The sequence below is a fragment of the Euprymna scolopes genome, chromosome 13, assembly GCF_053919585.1.
Source record: "Euprymna scolopes isolate OS-2025 chromosome 13, ASM5391958v1, whole genome shotgun sequence".
Classification (NCBI taxonomy): domain Eukaryota; kingdom Metazoa; phylum Mollusca; class Cephalopoda; order Sepiida; family Sepiolidae; genus Euprymna; species Euprymna scolopes.
This window is the reverse complement of record NC_136494.1, coordinates 99,991,256-100,006,781: the sequence shown is the minus strand read 5'-3', so window position 1 is coordinate 100,006,781 and position 15,526 is coordinate 99,991,256. Positions and strand designations below refer to the sequence as shown.

Here is a 15,526-nt window from a genome sequence, read left to right as displayed (position 1 = left end):
TTATTTTTCTACATAGTCACCATCATTCTCAATGCACTTTTGCCAGGAATTCAATGATATGCAGATCGATGATAGAGGTTGCTTTCTTAGTCTCACACCGTCAATATCTGTAACAGAGATGAAACTTTCAGGTCATGAATGCATAAGTTCAGCCATCGCAACAATTTGCAATAGCCCTTGATCCATTCTGGCGGAATAAAAATATAAGTGACATTACTTTTGGAACGCCCCTCATGCTTCAAGATTTTCTTTGAATGATGCCATAAGGAGTTCTTCATCAAACTCAACTTGATGTCCTGATCAGTATTCATCTTCACGGGAGAAATTTTCGTTTGTAAATTTTGTACACTATTTTCTGCGGGTCCTTTCACTGAAGTTACCTCAAAGTATTATGTGTCTTTAATGCCCCTTTGATGCTACCGTCATGTTCTAAGGACTTTAAAAAGTGAAATTTTATTTACTTGGTTTTTGAAAACGAAATTTAATAAAGTTAAATGTGCCCAAATAAAATTGCTAACAAAGTGTTCCAATGGACTATTGATGGAAAAAGAAGAGAAAGGCCAAAAATGAACACGGCAGGGAGAAGCTGAAGGGACATTGTGGACCTGGCTTCAGACCAACAACGATGGTATACTTTGACCTCCTCATGTGTTAGAGGACATGGGAGTTCCTAATTAAGTGTCCAAATAATATATATTACATATAGATATTGTTTAATTACATTCAAAATTATAGCTGACTATTAAACTACAGAGAATTGACATCCGGACAGAACTTATAGGTTGATCTGGTAAGTCCTATTTCTTTTTTGGTAAAAATTTATCTGTTTAAATCTGTAGTAACATTCACAATAATCGATTCAATGGGGGGGGAGGTCATTTGATTGATACCTTCTTGAATCTTAAACATTCTAACAAACGAGGATGAAAAATTGCAAAATTCATATGAAATCTTTCAACTTTTTTCTCATTTTAAAGAAGCTGAGAATAAAACGGATGATGCAAATTAAATTAAATAAGATGAATATATACTGTCAATTACAATGACCATCGAAAAAAGAAGAATTTATAGGGGAACTGAGGTGACTATTATTGCAGAATGTTCGGTCAAAAAATCAAGCAAGAATAAACAAGCTTGCCTAATAAACAATTTAAAATTGTATAAATGCTTCATTTTATTGTTCAATATTGAACTGCATCAAACAAATGTCAAAGAACTTGCTTTGGGAAAGGAATTCCATGCTCAGTCTTTAGAGAAATTTATAAAAGAAAAAATATTTTTATTAAAATTTCTTAAACATTTCTGATTTTAAATCAAACATGACTTTTCCCCTTTTTTATTTTTTCTTCACAAGCAACTGCCAACCAATCATTGTAAAATGTTTGAAATAGAAAAACATAGAAAAAACATATTTGAGGCAGATGACATAATCTCCAGTTTCGCCCGGCCCCTGCGTGGGCTGGGCATGAATCTCAAAGACCATATGTGAGGGAAACCCCACATATAAAACCACTGCCCTTGTAGCAATCAGTTATTGGTCAATGTAAGGGAAACCCTTCATACCAATTGTCACTATCCAGCTCCCCTACTCTACAGGGAGCCGGTCCCCATTTCCCCAATCTCTCCACATTAAAAAACGGCCTTGTGCCTAATTTGCTCAGTGGGGAAGCAAATAAATACACAGATGACAATCTCCGGATTGTTTTCAAAACTCCAAGATTCAATGAACTAATTTATAGGTTCCCCCCCATCCAGCGTAGCAATGAATTTTTGTTTTTTATCAGATATGAAAGAACTGAGTTAATGTTTGAAAATTATCAGATGAGCAAAATAAATTGGAGATATTTCTTCTGATTTAGAATAAACCATTTTTAGAAAGCATCGTTTACTTAGTTATATATTCATTATTTTTTGACAAAACGGAGTCATGTTCAAGCATTGCCATTGTATCATAAAATTACAGTAACAGCTTGAAGTTTTCAAGCAACATTTGAAGTTTTCAAGCAACGTTTGTGCTTGGAACTTTTTTAAAATAAGGGAAGATTTTGCATAGAACCAATTGTAATCTCTAAGCAACTTCCAAGCAGAACATGTCTACATCATTGGAAGCAACAGTCGCCAAAGATGTTATATCACAGTTTTCCTTATCCTTGATGCCTGCCTTAAAGGTGAAAGGGGTCATCTTTCCTGAGGTTTTATCGCACCCTCAGCCAGCACACTGAACATTTTTATATATTAAGACACATGCATGTTAACTGACCATTGATCTGCTCTTAGAAAATTTTGCTTTTAATTCTGCCGCGGCCGGCCACCCTACTTATTGTTTAAGCCAAAGATAAACCTAAGACAAGCCCAATAGTGTAATTGTTTTAGTTGCTGATGTATAAACCATGTGGCAGTTAATACTAGATTAAATGGTATTAGTCACATAAAGTGACCTAACATGTATACATGAGGTGTATAAAATGCACAAAATCCATACGGTGTAAAACAACATAAAAAAGAGAAGCCTGGATAGATGTTAATATTTTTAACAGCTAAAATGTTATATTCACAAATCCTATTAAAGCTTTCAAAATTCTCATTTTTTTTTAAATAAAAAATAGACATGGTTTTAGAATGAGGATGTTAATTTTTATCAGATTCAAAACTGGCAAATTTAAAATAATACTTGATTTAATGTTGTATAAAAAAAGCTGAATGCCCCTGTTCAATGGTTTATGATAATTTAGAAGCAAAATAAATCAAAGGATATAATCTGATCAAAGAAAAATTCTCCACACTGTTTTTATGCTTAACTCAGAACACATTTTTTTCCAAATTATCTGCTAAGCTCTCTCGCTTTTTCTCAATTTTATTGCAGCTCAAAATATCTAGAATCTTTACTCTTTCCATCACTTAGTATATTATTTGGACACAACGTTTTGACCGATGTAACCTCCAACTTTTTTCAGGTACATATTTTGGAATTTGGAAACCTAATTTAACTTTGGAATTTATACCGAATTTTCAACAGAACACTTTATTTAACTCTCAGGAGTAGATTGTTCTCATTCTATCATCCATGGTCAGGGAAAAATGTTAGATTATTTTGCTATTTTTATTATTATATATTTTTTTCTTCTTCTTCTAAGAAACTCTTCTACCTGGTCATGGTCAAAGATTAAAAGGAATGAGTTTAAAATTCCGGAATTCGACTTAAAGATTCCCTAGTTAAAAAAAGACTAGAGGTTACATCGGCTGAAACGTTGCGAATATTACAACCAAGATGAGATGAATAGTCAGAATAAGCTAAATCTTAAAAACTATAAATGCTCGTCTTGAAAATTCATAAAAAGAAGCAGTTGAATGTTTCTTTTTTTAACAAAAAAAAAAAAAAAACGTGAAACAGAAATAAACTTTAGTTTCACAAAGGAAATCTTTTCAGTAAGAAAACTGATTTATTAATTTGAATCCTGAAAATTTTCTTTCTAGGTAATCGGCTTTGATAAAAGAATTAAAAAGATAATCCAGATGGATCTATCTGAATTTCAGGTTAAGAAGGACAGACTTAACTAAGATATTAGTGTTTTTGTAGTAAAGACCAAAGACATAAAGAAGGTTAAGCAGGACAGGAGTGAGCTTAGCCTTAGAATACGATATCATTTACCAAGCAAACTCCAATGACGCTAAAAACAAAATTTAACCCTTAAAACCATCTAAAGAAAAAAAAATCACCAGATTTACCAATTCCCCCACTATCCAACAATCATGAGGTTGTTTGTATGGCAACCGAGAAGGTTAACATGCTTGCCAGTCAGTTTGCTTCAAACTCTACATTGTACCCAGCAAACCACTCCCTACCTGATTTTCTTTTTTTGGACTGACACCACACTAGATGATCCGAAAATTACCGCATCTCAGGTGCAGAATATAAAAAATCTAGACATCTCAAAAGCCTGTTGACCTGAGCTCATCCCAGCTGTACTATTAAAAAAATGCTCTGCCGAAGTTGCTCCAGTCCTCTCCAAACTTTACAACAAATGCCTCAACAAATCTTACTTTCCTTATTGCTGTAAAACTGCTTCTGTGGTACCAGTTTACAAGAATTCTGGTGAAAGAATCGACCCATTAAATTATCGCCCCAATAGTGTCCTCTGTTTCTTTTCACCAAAATATTTGAGTCCATAATTAATTAAGCTCTAGCCCATCACCTTACAGTTGCTAAACTTCTGAAAGACCTAAAATATGGATTTAGGGAAGCCCGTTTTACAGCAGATATCCTAACTGTAATCTCTGAACAAATGTAACATACACTGGACAAAGCCGGGTAGAGTAGATAGATATATTTAAGGCTTTTGACAGGATATGGCACGATGATCTTGTCATGAAAATCAAATCATACGGTATCACTAGACGAATACTTAACATAATTAAATCCTTCTTAAATATGAGAAGAATCCAAGTTGTCCTTGACGGTCGTGCATCTAAATATTATGATATAAATGCGGGAGTACCTCACGGGTCGATGCTTGACGCTTTATTATTCCTAATATTCATAAATGACCTCCCTGATAAAATTGTCTCTGAGATGAGTATATTTGCTGATGACACCATGCTCTATAACAGGAACGAGAGGAAAACAAATGAACACATATCTAAGGCAATGTCAGAAACACGAGAGGAATGGAATGGGGACAAAAATAGATGGTCACATTCAATACTGCCAACACTAAGTTTGTTTCCTTCAATAATTACAAAAAAATCTTACTAATAGCTATGGCTAAAGATACATTACCTGAAAGTACTTCTTTCAAACTCCTCGGTTTAACACTTACAGGAAACTCGAATTGAAACGGATACATTGAGAGCATTGCCAAGGCTTCTGCGATGAAGGTAGGCTCTCTCTACTGTGCTAGAAAATTAAAAGTATTCTGTACCTCTATAAAACTACCATTCGCTCATGTAGGGAGTATTGTTGTCACATTCTGGCCATTTCGAAACATATGGAGAAAGAACTCACAAACACACACACACAAAGTGTCTTTTATAAAAGAAAGAGAGAGAGAGAGAGAGAGAGAAAGAGAGAGAGAAAGAGTGTGTGTGTGTGTGTATATATATATAAGGGGGTTAGAACAGCAGTCTAAAGACCAGAGTGTATTTTAATGTGATAGTAAAATTACTAATTTAATTAAAATACAAGAAAAGAACAATGCTCGTTGTAATGCAGATATATAATAAGTTCGATAAGCAAATATCCTAGAGCTACTTTAATATTTAGTAATGTGATTGATAATTTAAAATTCAAATTAGAATTAAAAATTAAAAATCTGTTTCATAAGAAGGAACAACAACAAATTCAATAATTTGTACGATCGTTTCGGAAACGATGTTTTTATTGTGATAGACATTAAGCCACAGACAATAATTTTGACAGTTTTTTTTTAAACATAGTCTCATCAGCAAAAGTATTGAGTGGGTTTTTATTATTATTATTATTATTATTATTATTATTATTATTATCATCATTATTAAATGCTGAAATTGGCTTATTGATTAAACAGATTTTAAGCAACACAAATGCAATTTTTTGTTAAAACAAAAATCATAAAAATTCTAAAAATGTTTTTTTTTTTAGAAGACAACTGCCCAAACACATTAAAAAATTTTTCATTGACAAATGTATACTGAATCTAAAGGAAAAAATATTTTTAAGTTCACCGCAAATTCTTTTCAATCAACTAGTAAAATAAATCCATATAAACCAGCATGGTACAACTTTGTTTACAAACTTAATTCTGTTGTTGGCATTGGGAAGAACCACGTGAAGGTTGCCAACATTCATAAGTGAAAATGGTTCTATGGAACTAACTGGATTCGAACTTGTCACACGTAATCGTCACTTAATCTCCATCATCTCCCTTTAATCTACTGTAAAATGTTTAGGTGGTTGAGTGATTCGATGCAGATAATAAAAGATCTATTTTTTTTTAATAGAAGGTGTTTTGTTACATTATTAAAAAGATTATTTTTAAAAAAATTGTAGAACATTAGTTGATACTCTAAAAACTTTTACAAATAATTATATTTAATTTTCAATCTACTGTAAACACAACAAAACTGTCCTTTTGTTATCCCGGTGCTACACGATCAGACCGTCTGAAGATACTGGTTTCCTGATCTAAAATGCTTTAAACATTGGTGTTATTGTTTTCTACCTTTCACTTTGCATAACATGATTGAGTTTTGCAAAGTCAATAACAAAACTAACAATTTTTTTTTACAAAACAAAAAAAAACTAAAAACCATGAATAAATATTTGAAGATATAAAAAAAACTTGAAGCATGAAAACATTTTTTTTTTTTCCAAAATTACTGGATTTACTATTTAATAACACGAAAAGAGTTGATATACCATAAACCAAAACAACCAAACTAAACTCCATTAATAAATATTTGAAAATATAAAGAACTTAATGAATAAGACCTTTGTCCAAAATTGCTATATTCAGCATTAAATAACCTGAAAACGGTTGATATACTGTAAAACAAAACAACGAAACCAAACTCCATGAATAAATATATGAAGATATAAAGAAACTGAAGGATGAAAATTTTTTTCCACCATTAATGGATTCGACATTAAATAACCTCAAAATGGTTGATATGAAACAGAAACAACCAAACCAAAATTTGAAAAATTTCTTGAAGAAAAATCTTTTTGTTTTCAATAGTTTTGTAAGAATAATTATAATACTACAGAACCCGTGGAAATTCCACAGCGGAATCTTTCATATGTAATATATTGCTGCTAGGCATTCTGTGAGTGTTCAGTGTGAATGAAGACCCTGCAATATTACTGTGAGTGTTTACCATGAATGAAGACGCCATCATATTATTCTAGCCCTTTTGTTAAATCTGTATCGCCCCTCCCTTACTAAAATAATAACTTTGATATATTGTCTGGGGTGATTATTTCATTACAAATATACCAATCAATTAAATCACATTTCATCATTTTTCATAATTCTTGGATATGTTTCTAATTTCGAAAATCACTTTTCATAATTTTTACTAACATTATCGCCCCCCCTTCCTTTAATGAAGTAATAACTTTGATACATTGTTTGGGCTGATTATTTCATTACGAACATGCCAATCAATTAACTCGCATTTCATCATTTTTCATAATTCTTGGATATGTTGCTAATTTCGAAAATCATTTTTCATAATTTTAACCCACATTATCGCCTCCCCTTACTAAAATAATAACTTTGATACAGTGTCTGGGCTGATTATTTCATTACGAACACACCAATCAATTAAGTTGTATTTCATCATTTTTCATCAAGAAATATTTTTCATAATTCTTGGATATGTTACTAATTTCGAAAATCATTTTTCATAATTTTAACCCACATTATCGCCTCCTCTTACTAAAATAATAACTTTGATACAGTGTCTGGACTGATTATTTCATTACAAACACACCAATCAAGTGAATAGTTCAGCAATGGTCAGTGAACACAGTACATGAATCTTTATTGCTCAAAGTGGGTGCAAATGCTTGGATCAGTGGAAATTGTGTATATCTTATTGTATACTATTTCCTGCCTCATCTCAAATATTCCATAAATTTTCTTTCAAGAACAAACTCTTCTGCATTTCCCAAAAATCATTAACAGAAAATGACTGAAAGAATTCCCATTTTGAGACCAAAAAAAACAAAAAAACTAAAGAACTCTGAGAATTTATAAACAAAACTAATACATTGAATATACATTTTTATGGCATATTCATCCCTAACTAAAACTTACAAGAGATTTACTTAAGAGATTTCTTGACCTTCGGGCCAAGAGCAAAGTGTATTAGTTGATCTTTGGCCGCTACACTTCAATTTCTTGTTCTCTCTCGGTGAAATAGAAATCCTTCATGACTGAGACAATTATTATTTTTGTTCCTTTTCTCCACATTAAAAAACGACTCTGGTGTCTAACTCTTTCCCGGGGTGTGGGTGGGGCATTGTAAATAGGAACACTTACAAGAGATGTTTATAGCATATAAAAAGGATTGAACTTCTATAGGGAAAATTGAAGAATAGTGCCCCCCCTCTTCTGAGGTTCTGTTACCCATCAAGACATAAACAAGCAACAGTTCGAAATTTGATCAAAATCAGGTATAAGTCTTTCTCTATCGTTTCTGGGGGAGGTCCAGAACATAAACCGTTTCTGTATATCGTTATTTCCACCCCTTATATTGTGCCCAATGTACTTTAGATGCTGTGCTCTACAAAAAACGCTTCCATTATTGGTAACATACTAAAGAGTTTGAATAATCTAAATAATGCAGAATTCTTATCTCACTTTGTACGCTATTTTCACAATCTTTCTGCCAAAGTACCGTCAGACCATTTTAGGTAGATCTGGAATTTTGAACAGAACTCTTTATTTAATGCATTGGATGCAGATTGTTCTCTTTTTACCAAACATTACCGTGTAGGAGTCTGAAGTAATTTTTTAAAAATATTCTTAGTATCCTCAATAATAAAAATATACTTACAATTTCCACCCGATTATAGCTTACAGAACAAGAACAATCTATATCTGTAGATCAAATAATGGCTCTCGTTCGAAATCCTATACAGATTTCCAAGTTTGAGATAAAGACTTCAGAGTTTGATAAGACGCACCTGAAGAAGGTTGGAGGTAGCGTCGATCGAAATATTGTGAGAATAATATTCAAGGTGAGAACAGTAGTCCGAAAATTACAAATTATTATCTAAAATATTCTGAAACAAACTAAAGAGTGTTATCGTCACTGCTAATGCATAAAAAATTGTGTTAAGTGTCAATGGTAACTTCTAATATGACTATATGCAAACCGGAGAATGCCCAATAAACCAAAGTGCTTTTTGAATATTTATAATTTGTCATATATAAATCAATAATTTCCTTATGAATGTTAAATAACAGTTTCCAAAGTAAATCTAGCATTACAAAAAAGTTTTTGCATTCCAGACAAACTTATTTGTAAAGGAGAAATTTTCTCTTTTAATTTTTATAAGTTTTTGTTTTCTATAGATAAGTTGTTGACAAAAGAAAAGTTAAAAGATGTAGGAGGAGGAGGTTGGATTTGAAAAGAAGCCACTAAAAAGCAGACAACACCAAAGATGAGAAAAAGAAACCTAAGCGAAATTGTACCACTTACTTTTATCTCCTCCTCTTTTGTTCTTTCCTTGGTTGCTCGAGGGACTCTCACCATCGCATGGCACCGTGCAGGGGAACACCTTTTCAGTCTTTCCACAATCAGCTCCAGTTCGACGACCAAGTTTCTTGCCTTCTCCACAATTTCCTTTTTTGGCCTTACATTCCTCAAAGACCCAAGGGTTACAATCCTTGCCTATAAGAGAAAACAGAAGGAGGAAAGCATTAAGATGGCAGCTTTAACAGTTTCAACTCGAAACATAACATACAATAATCTGACGTTAAAGAAATTAGAAAAATACACAATGTTAATAAGATTTTCCTGAAGATTTTTCTAAAATATATTTTATTTTTTATTAATTCTGCTCTGTAGCCTTTCAGATGACAATGAAGAAGATTGCTAAATTATTGTTACTGATCCAGTACCTGACCCAAAGTCATGTCAGCATCTTCTGGCAGTTTAATTTAACTGTTGGACAAGCAGTCTGAAAAAAGTCTACACGATAAGCAAATCAGCTGTCAGCAGACGGCAAAATTGTTTTCGTCATCAGGAAAAAAAACCAAAAAAAAAAACATTTTTCTTAAAAACAAAAAAAGAAATGTTTTCATTCATAGTTGTTTTCATGTTTTCGTCTTTAAAAAGATTAATACTTTTTCTTTGAAAAATTTGTTGAAAAAAATGTTTTTAATATATTTTTCTTGAAAAAAAAATTTTTTTTAATATTCATTTTTAAAGAAATATTTTTAATATATTTTTCTTTTATGCCGAATTTCCTTATGCTGTGGCTCGAAACAGAGAGAAAGTTGCAACAGGTTGCCATGTTGCGACCTCTAAGGTCTGGAAGCACTAATGTGCGTCCAACCTCTCCCATTGCCGGAATGCTAATGCCAAAAAAAATAAAATAAAATAAAACCCTCCTCTATGCGGTATTCAGCCACTTTAAATAGAAAGCAGGGGAGGGGCATAAGGCGAAATCATGTTCATACGTGAATCACACATGCCCAAGAATTAAAAGATAGCACCCCAGACGCGTAGACAAGTCGACGCTTAAAATTATTTCTCACACTTTAAAAAATATATTTTTAATATACATTTCTTAATATATTTTTGATAGACATTTCTTAAAAATATATTTTTAATATACATTTCTTAAAATATTTTTGATAGACATTTCTTAAAAATATATTCTTAGGAAATGTATATGAAAATATTTTAATATACATATTTCTTGAAAAAAGTTTTTAAATATACTTTTCTTGAAAAAATCTTCTATATAATAAAACTTACAGTAAGTGTTATCTTTTTATGTTAAAGTTTTATTTTCAACATTTTGAACGTATCAGCTGACAGTGTTCACGCCAACTTTTCCAGTCAACTTTCCGGCTGTTTACCGTAAACTGATGCAAGATACCAACACTACTTGGATCATCTTCTGGATCAGTATGAAATTATCTTTTAAGATATTAGCTTTATATCTACATTTTCGAAATTTGTATCTATTAGTATAATAATAGTATACTTTGGGTAGACTAAAAAAACAACAAAAAAACACGGTAGTAAATAAGAATTATATTCTAGTTGATAACGAGATGTAGGTCAGGGGGTGTGGGTGAATGTTGTGTTTGAAATGCAACTGTGATTATTGTGAAAATTTAAGGCTTGAGACGAGAATATCAGGCATAAACATGTAATACTTATGCAAAATAAGGATTGCATTATCGTCGTCATATTCCGGGTTGCATACATGCCAGAAGGTGCCAGTTCGATTTTTGCCAAAGTTAAGCTATGTTGATGATTGTTAGTCTCAAAGGCACATCCATCGATAACTTTTATCTATGTACAAAAAGAGACGCCGCGAGCCTGTCTGCTTCATGGCAAGTGCTTGTCTGAGCTCCAATCTATGGTCCCTGTGGCCTGACTTTCACAAAAAACAATCCTCTAGCTGAAACCACTATCAATAATTTCCCCCCACTCTTTAACTGTGCCTAACCCTAAAGGTAGATTCCATGAACAAAGTTTCTTTCTTAGAACTGCCCATTTGTGGAACTCTGTTCAGTTTTCCTGCTTTCCAACTGTCTACAATATGGTTTTCTTCAAGTCCAACATGAACAAATTCTTGATGAGCTATCCCCTTAAGTAATCCAATTTACCAAATGTCTACTACTAACGATGACTGACATGTTCCCCTTGACCACTAATTAGCCCTTATCCTCGAGTGACCTCCTTGCCTTGATAAGTGGCGACTCCTTTGTATTAAAAAAAATAAGGTATATATATATAGTAAAAATGCATCACTTTGATGGGACGACTTAATGGATTGCAACAAAAGTAAAAGTTGCTCCAGTCTGGGAGGATGTCTCCTCCAGTGACTGAAGGCAGAAGAGCTACTATATTTTTATGCTAGTTTGAAGCAAAAACTCAGGCAAGTCCAGTTAAAAGAAACAAATAATAATGTTCAAAGCAATGTAAATGTTTAAGGTAAAAATCAAAAGATTCTATGAAGTTAAAAGACCCCAAAATCAAGTAAAAACATTGAAAGATTCAAAGATAAAAAATAATCAATGAATTTAGCGAGGTTTGTATAAAAGTGCGCAATAATAAATAGAACAAGATATTTATATATTTATATAAATATTTTTATATTACCACACAATTATAACACTGTTTCGGTCAACATTATGAATAACCACAGACCTCATCAGGTGACAGTAGTAAGAAGGAGGATTACTATCACCTGATGAGGTCTCTGGTTATTCATGACTGTTGACAAAAACATTGCCATGATTGTGTAACAATATAAAAAATGTTTACATAAATAAATAAAAATGCGCGCGCGTGTATATATATATATATATATATATATATATATATATATATATATACATATATAGTAAGTTATAAAATATATATGGCGATTAAGCTACACTGAATATTCCGCGTTTCATCCACTCTAGGACTCTTCAGGCTTAAGAGTAAGGTAAGCCTGAAGAGTCCTAGAGTGGATGAAACGCGGAATATTCAGTGTAGCTTAATCGCCATATATATTTTATAACTTACTAACTAGCTCTACCTACGTATTGAGCACTTTTGAAGTAAATACTTAGTTTTATGCATAAATGTATACTTTCGTATGCTAATTTTATGGGAGTAAATTAAGTAGTTATATATATTTATATATATATATATATATATATATATAATGAAATAAAAAAGATGCAGTGTTTACCTGATATAAGCAATGGTAAACTTCAATGTAATATAAATACCAATATTTATAAATAGATATTTTAATCCAAACCAAATAAAACTCAATACACACAACAAAGAGTAGAGCTTAATATAAGAGAAAAGAAGTTAAGTTTCAACTTACAGTTTTAATTTCTTTTCTCTTTATATATATATATATATATATATATATATATATATATATGTATGTGTGTGTATATATTCCATGTTAAATATATTTAAAGATAAAACCAAGGAATTTAATAAAGTATAATATATATATATATATGAACAAATGATTAATAAAACATGTTAAAAGACATCTTGAAAAAGAGTTAAAAACATATTTAATTTTAAAAAAGGAAGCACAAGATAAGTGGATAGTCCTTAATCCGCGGAGTTTCGAAGAAATACTCTCCTTCTCATCAGAGGGCAGGAATTAGCAAAATGCAGGATCGGATTTTGCATATAAAAGTATTTAATGAAACTACAAGTAAGTCAAAGATCTTACTTGGTTAAAAAAAGAGTGAGGTAAGGGGAACAGGAGGCAAAAGATATATATATGCGTTAAAGAAAGCCAGAGGTTTTTACTTTACTTGTACCTTCATGAAACAATAATCCCACTTCAGTTCTACAAATATAAAGTTTTTATAACAAGCCTTAAAATTGAAGAGGTCCTATAAAATATGAACAAATTGCCTCTAGACGTTGTTTTATGTGATTGCAATCATTTCACAATTCCATTGATTAATTTCAACTGTAATTATGAATACCTAATAGAGATAATGTCATGAACTTTAATTCATCTGCCAAAAATGCTTATCTTTTAAAGGTACGTTTACACAAGATTCACAAAATGGCACATGGACGATTAGAAATTTCGAAGCGCTCAGGATATGTCCAGCAAAAAAAATCAAACCCAGAAATGCTCAAAGCACTGTAAAAAGTTTAAGATACAAAACCCCCCCAAAATACCAGTGTAAACATCGAAAAGTTTTATTCAATTATATATAACGTCAAACTCCAAACCCTGCAAGAATAGAAGGAAAACATCAGGAAGAAATAAGGGAGTTAAATCGCAATCCAGAGATTCTACAATCTGTCATGAATAATGTTTTGGAAAGAGCACAAATATGCGAAGCTGAAAATAGGCAATATTTAAAAGATATTTTTTTTCATAAATAAAGATTTTTTTGAATTTTACATTTTTTTCTTAATTTCCTACTGGCTTAGTCAAACTGTATTAAAATTACAGAAAGATATCATCAAAAATAAAGAATCTATTTAAGTTCAAAATCCTTCAGTGACTTTGTGGATAACCTATATATTTAAACAAGGTGAGTATCCATTAGACAAATCAATTCTGTGTTTCTAGTTTATCTTTCTCAATTACATAAAATACATAATTATGTATATTAAAAATGCCCAAAGTCTGTCTGGAAAGAAACGTATGAAAATATTTATGATCTATTTGATTTCTAGCAGGAGGCATGAGATACGTATATGTCATCACCAGTTCTGAAATGGCAACTTCAGTGTTTATGATTTGAGGAGAAACGTAAATTGATCCCAAGATTCGGTTCAGAGGAGGAAAATGGGCTAGGGTTAGGGTTAGGGTGTGCTTTTACAAATTGCTTCGTTTTTTGTTTTTTGCTACACAACGATTGTTCTGAAAATAATGGGACTTATTTTTTATGACACACCCAAGACTACTCAACTGAATATAAATTACAAGGAAACATTAACTGAATAATTAAAGTCAACAACACAAAATATAAAAATTTCTCCTTTATTTTTTATACTACATGCACACATATACACACACATACATATGTATGCACAGCTACATACTTAGAAAACGAAGTTGTTAAATCTGACATAGTAATATGATTAAATAGGTCTGAAAGAGAGACGGTAACGTAATACGAAGATATGTATAACATGAAAAAAGAGAACGGAATTTATGGAAGATCACCATCATTCAAGTCATTATAAGTGCAACTTGACTCATGAAAAAAGACTTAAAAACTACCTGGCAAATATACCCGGTGAACCAAGTGTAAAAGAAATACAAGTATTGCCATTGGATGGTTAAAATAATAAAAAGATCACCCGGTTGAAGTGTCTAAAATAGCAAATTAATGTCTGGCATCTGGTACCGTTGCTCTAGCTCTAGCAAAAAATAAATAAATAAATAAATTAAAAAAAATAATAATAATAAAATTTAAACAAAATAGTATATACACTAGATACTAGAAGAATACCAGTTCTAGGACAAGTAAAAATCTGTAGCAGAACAGTTTTGTGCCATATTTGCGTCCCCTTATGGCAATTAAAATCAACATAAACTTTATATTTAGAATCCTTATTCCAAGTTTGATCAAAATCTATTACATGGTTTGGATTCTAGAAAAGTCTAAAATTTAAGGGCTTTAGCTTAAGGAGAAATTTATTCTTTAATGCTTAAAATGTCCAAAAAGATTTTTTAAAATGATATAAGAGCATATTGAATTAAAGTTAAAAAAAATAAGATAAATTTTCATATAAAACAGCATTAGTAGTAGTAAATTTTCTACAATATCTTATTTGTTAAATTCAAAAGACATATGAAATAATAATAGGTTTCTGACGATCAATTTGAAATTTCAGTAAAGTATTAAGATAACCCCCTTTTATTTATTTAATCTTTATAGACTGAATTAATCGTTTATTTAATGGTATTCTCTAGCAAAACAGATGTGATCCCCTAAACAGAAATAAATTGTCAGAACTAAATTCCAATATACAAGTTCACAATAATCATCTACTCAACACAGTTTCAAAGAGATTATGTGTATCTCGCTTGTAAAAGAAGAGCTTCATCATGGATCTTGAGGAATGAGATTGTGCAGGTTAAGTTTCTTCTCTGTGCTCCGTTGGTGAAGCAGTCAAAGACGACACCCACGTTATTTAGTGTTTCTTTTATAGTCAGAGTTTCGTATTTTGTATGCAATTTTTCATTTTGTGTTTTTTCTCATAAATTAAATTAACCGTTTATTAATGCAACATAAATATTAACAAAAGCTGCATGATACATACAACACTGTTGGAAATAAATTCCAATGCTAACATACAACTC

General features: G+C 31.5%; 1 protein-coding gene across 7 annotated transcripts in view; it reads right to left on the bottom strand.

The window, feature by feature from the left end:
• Positions 1–15,526, bottom strand: part of LOC145292113 (uncharacterized) — a 346,982-nt gene that overhangs the window by 84,301 nt on the left and 247,155 nt on the right. For all 7 annotated transcript variants that reach the window (XM_080138218.1, XM_080138217.1, XM_080138211.1 and 4 more), the window contains exon 3: positions 9,187–9,378. In XM_080138218.1, the coding sequence (XP_079994344.1) occupies positions 9,187–9,378 (192 nt within the window). The remainder of the gene's footprint in view (positions 1–9,186; positions 9,379–15,526) is intronic.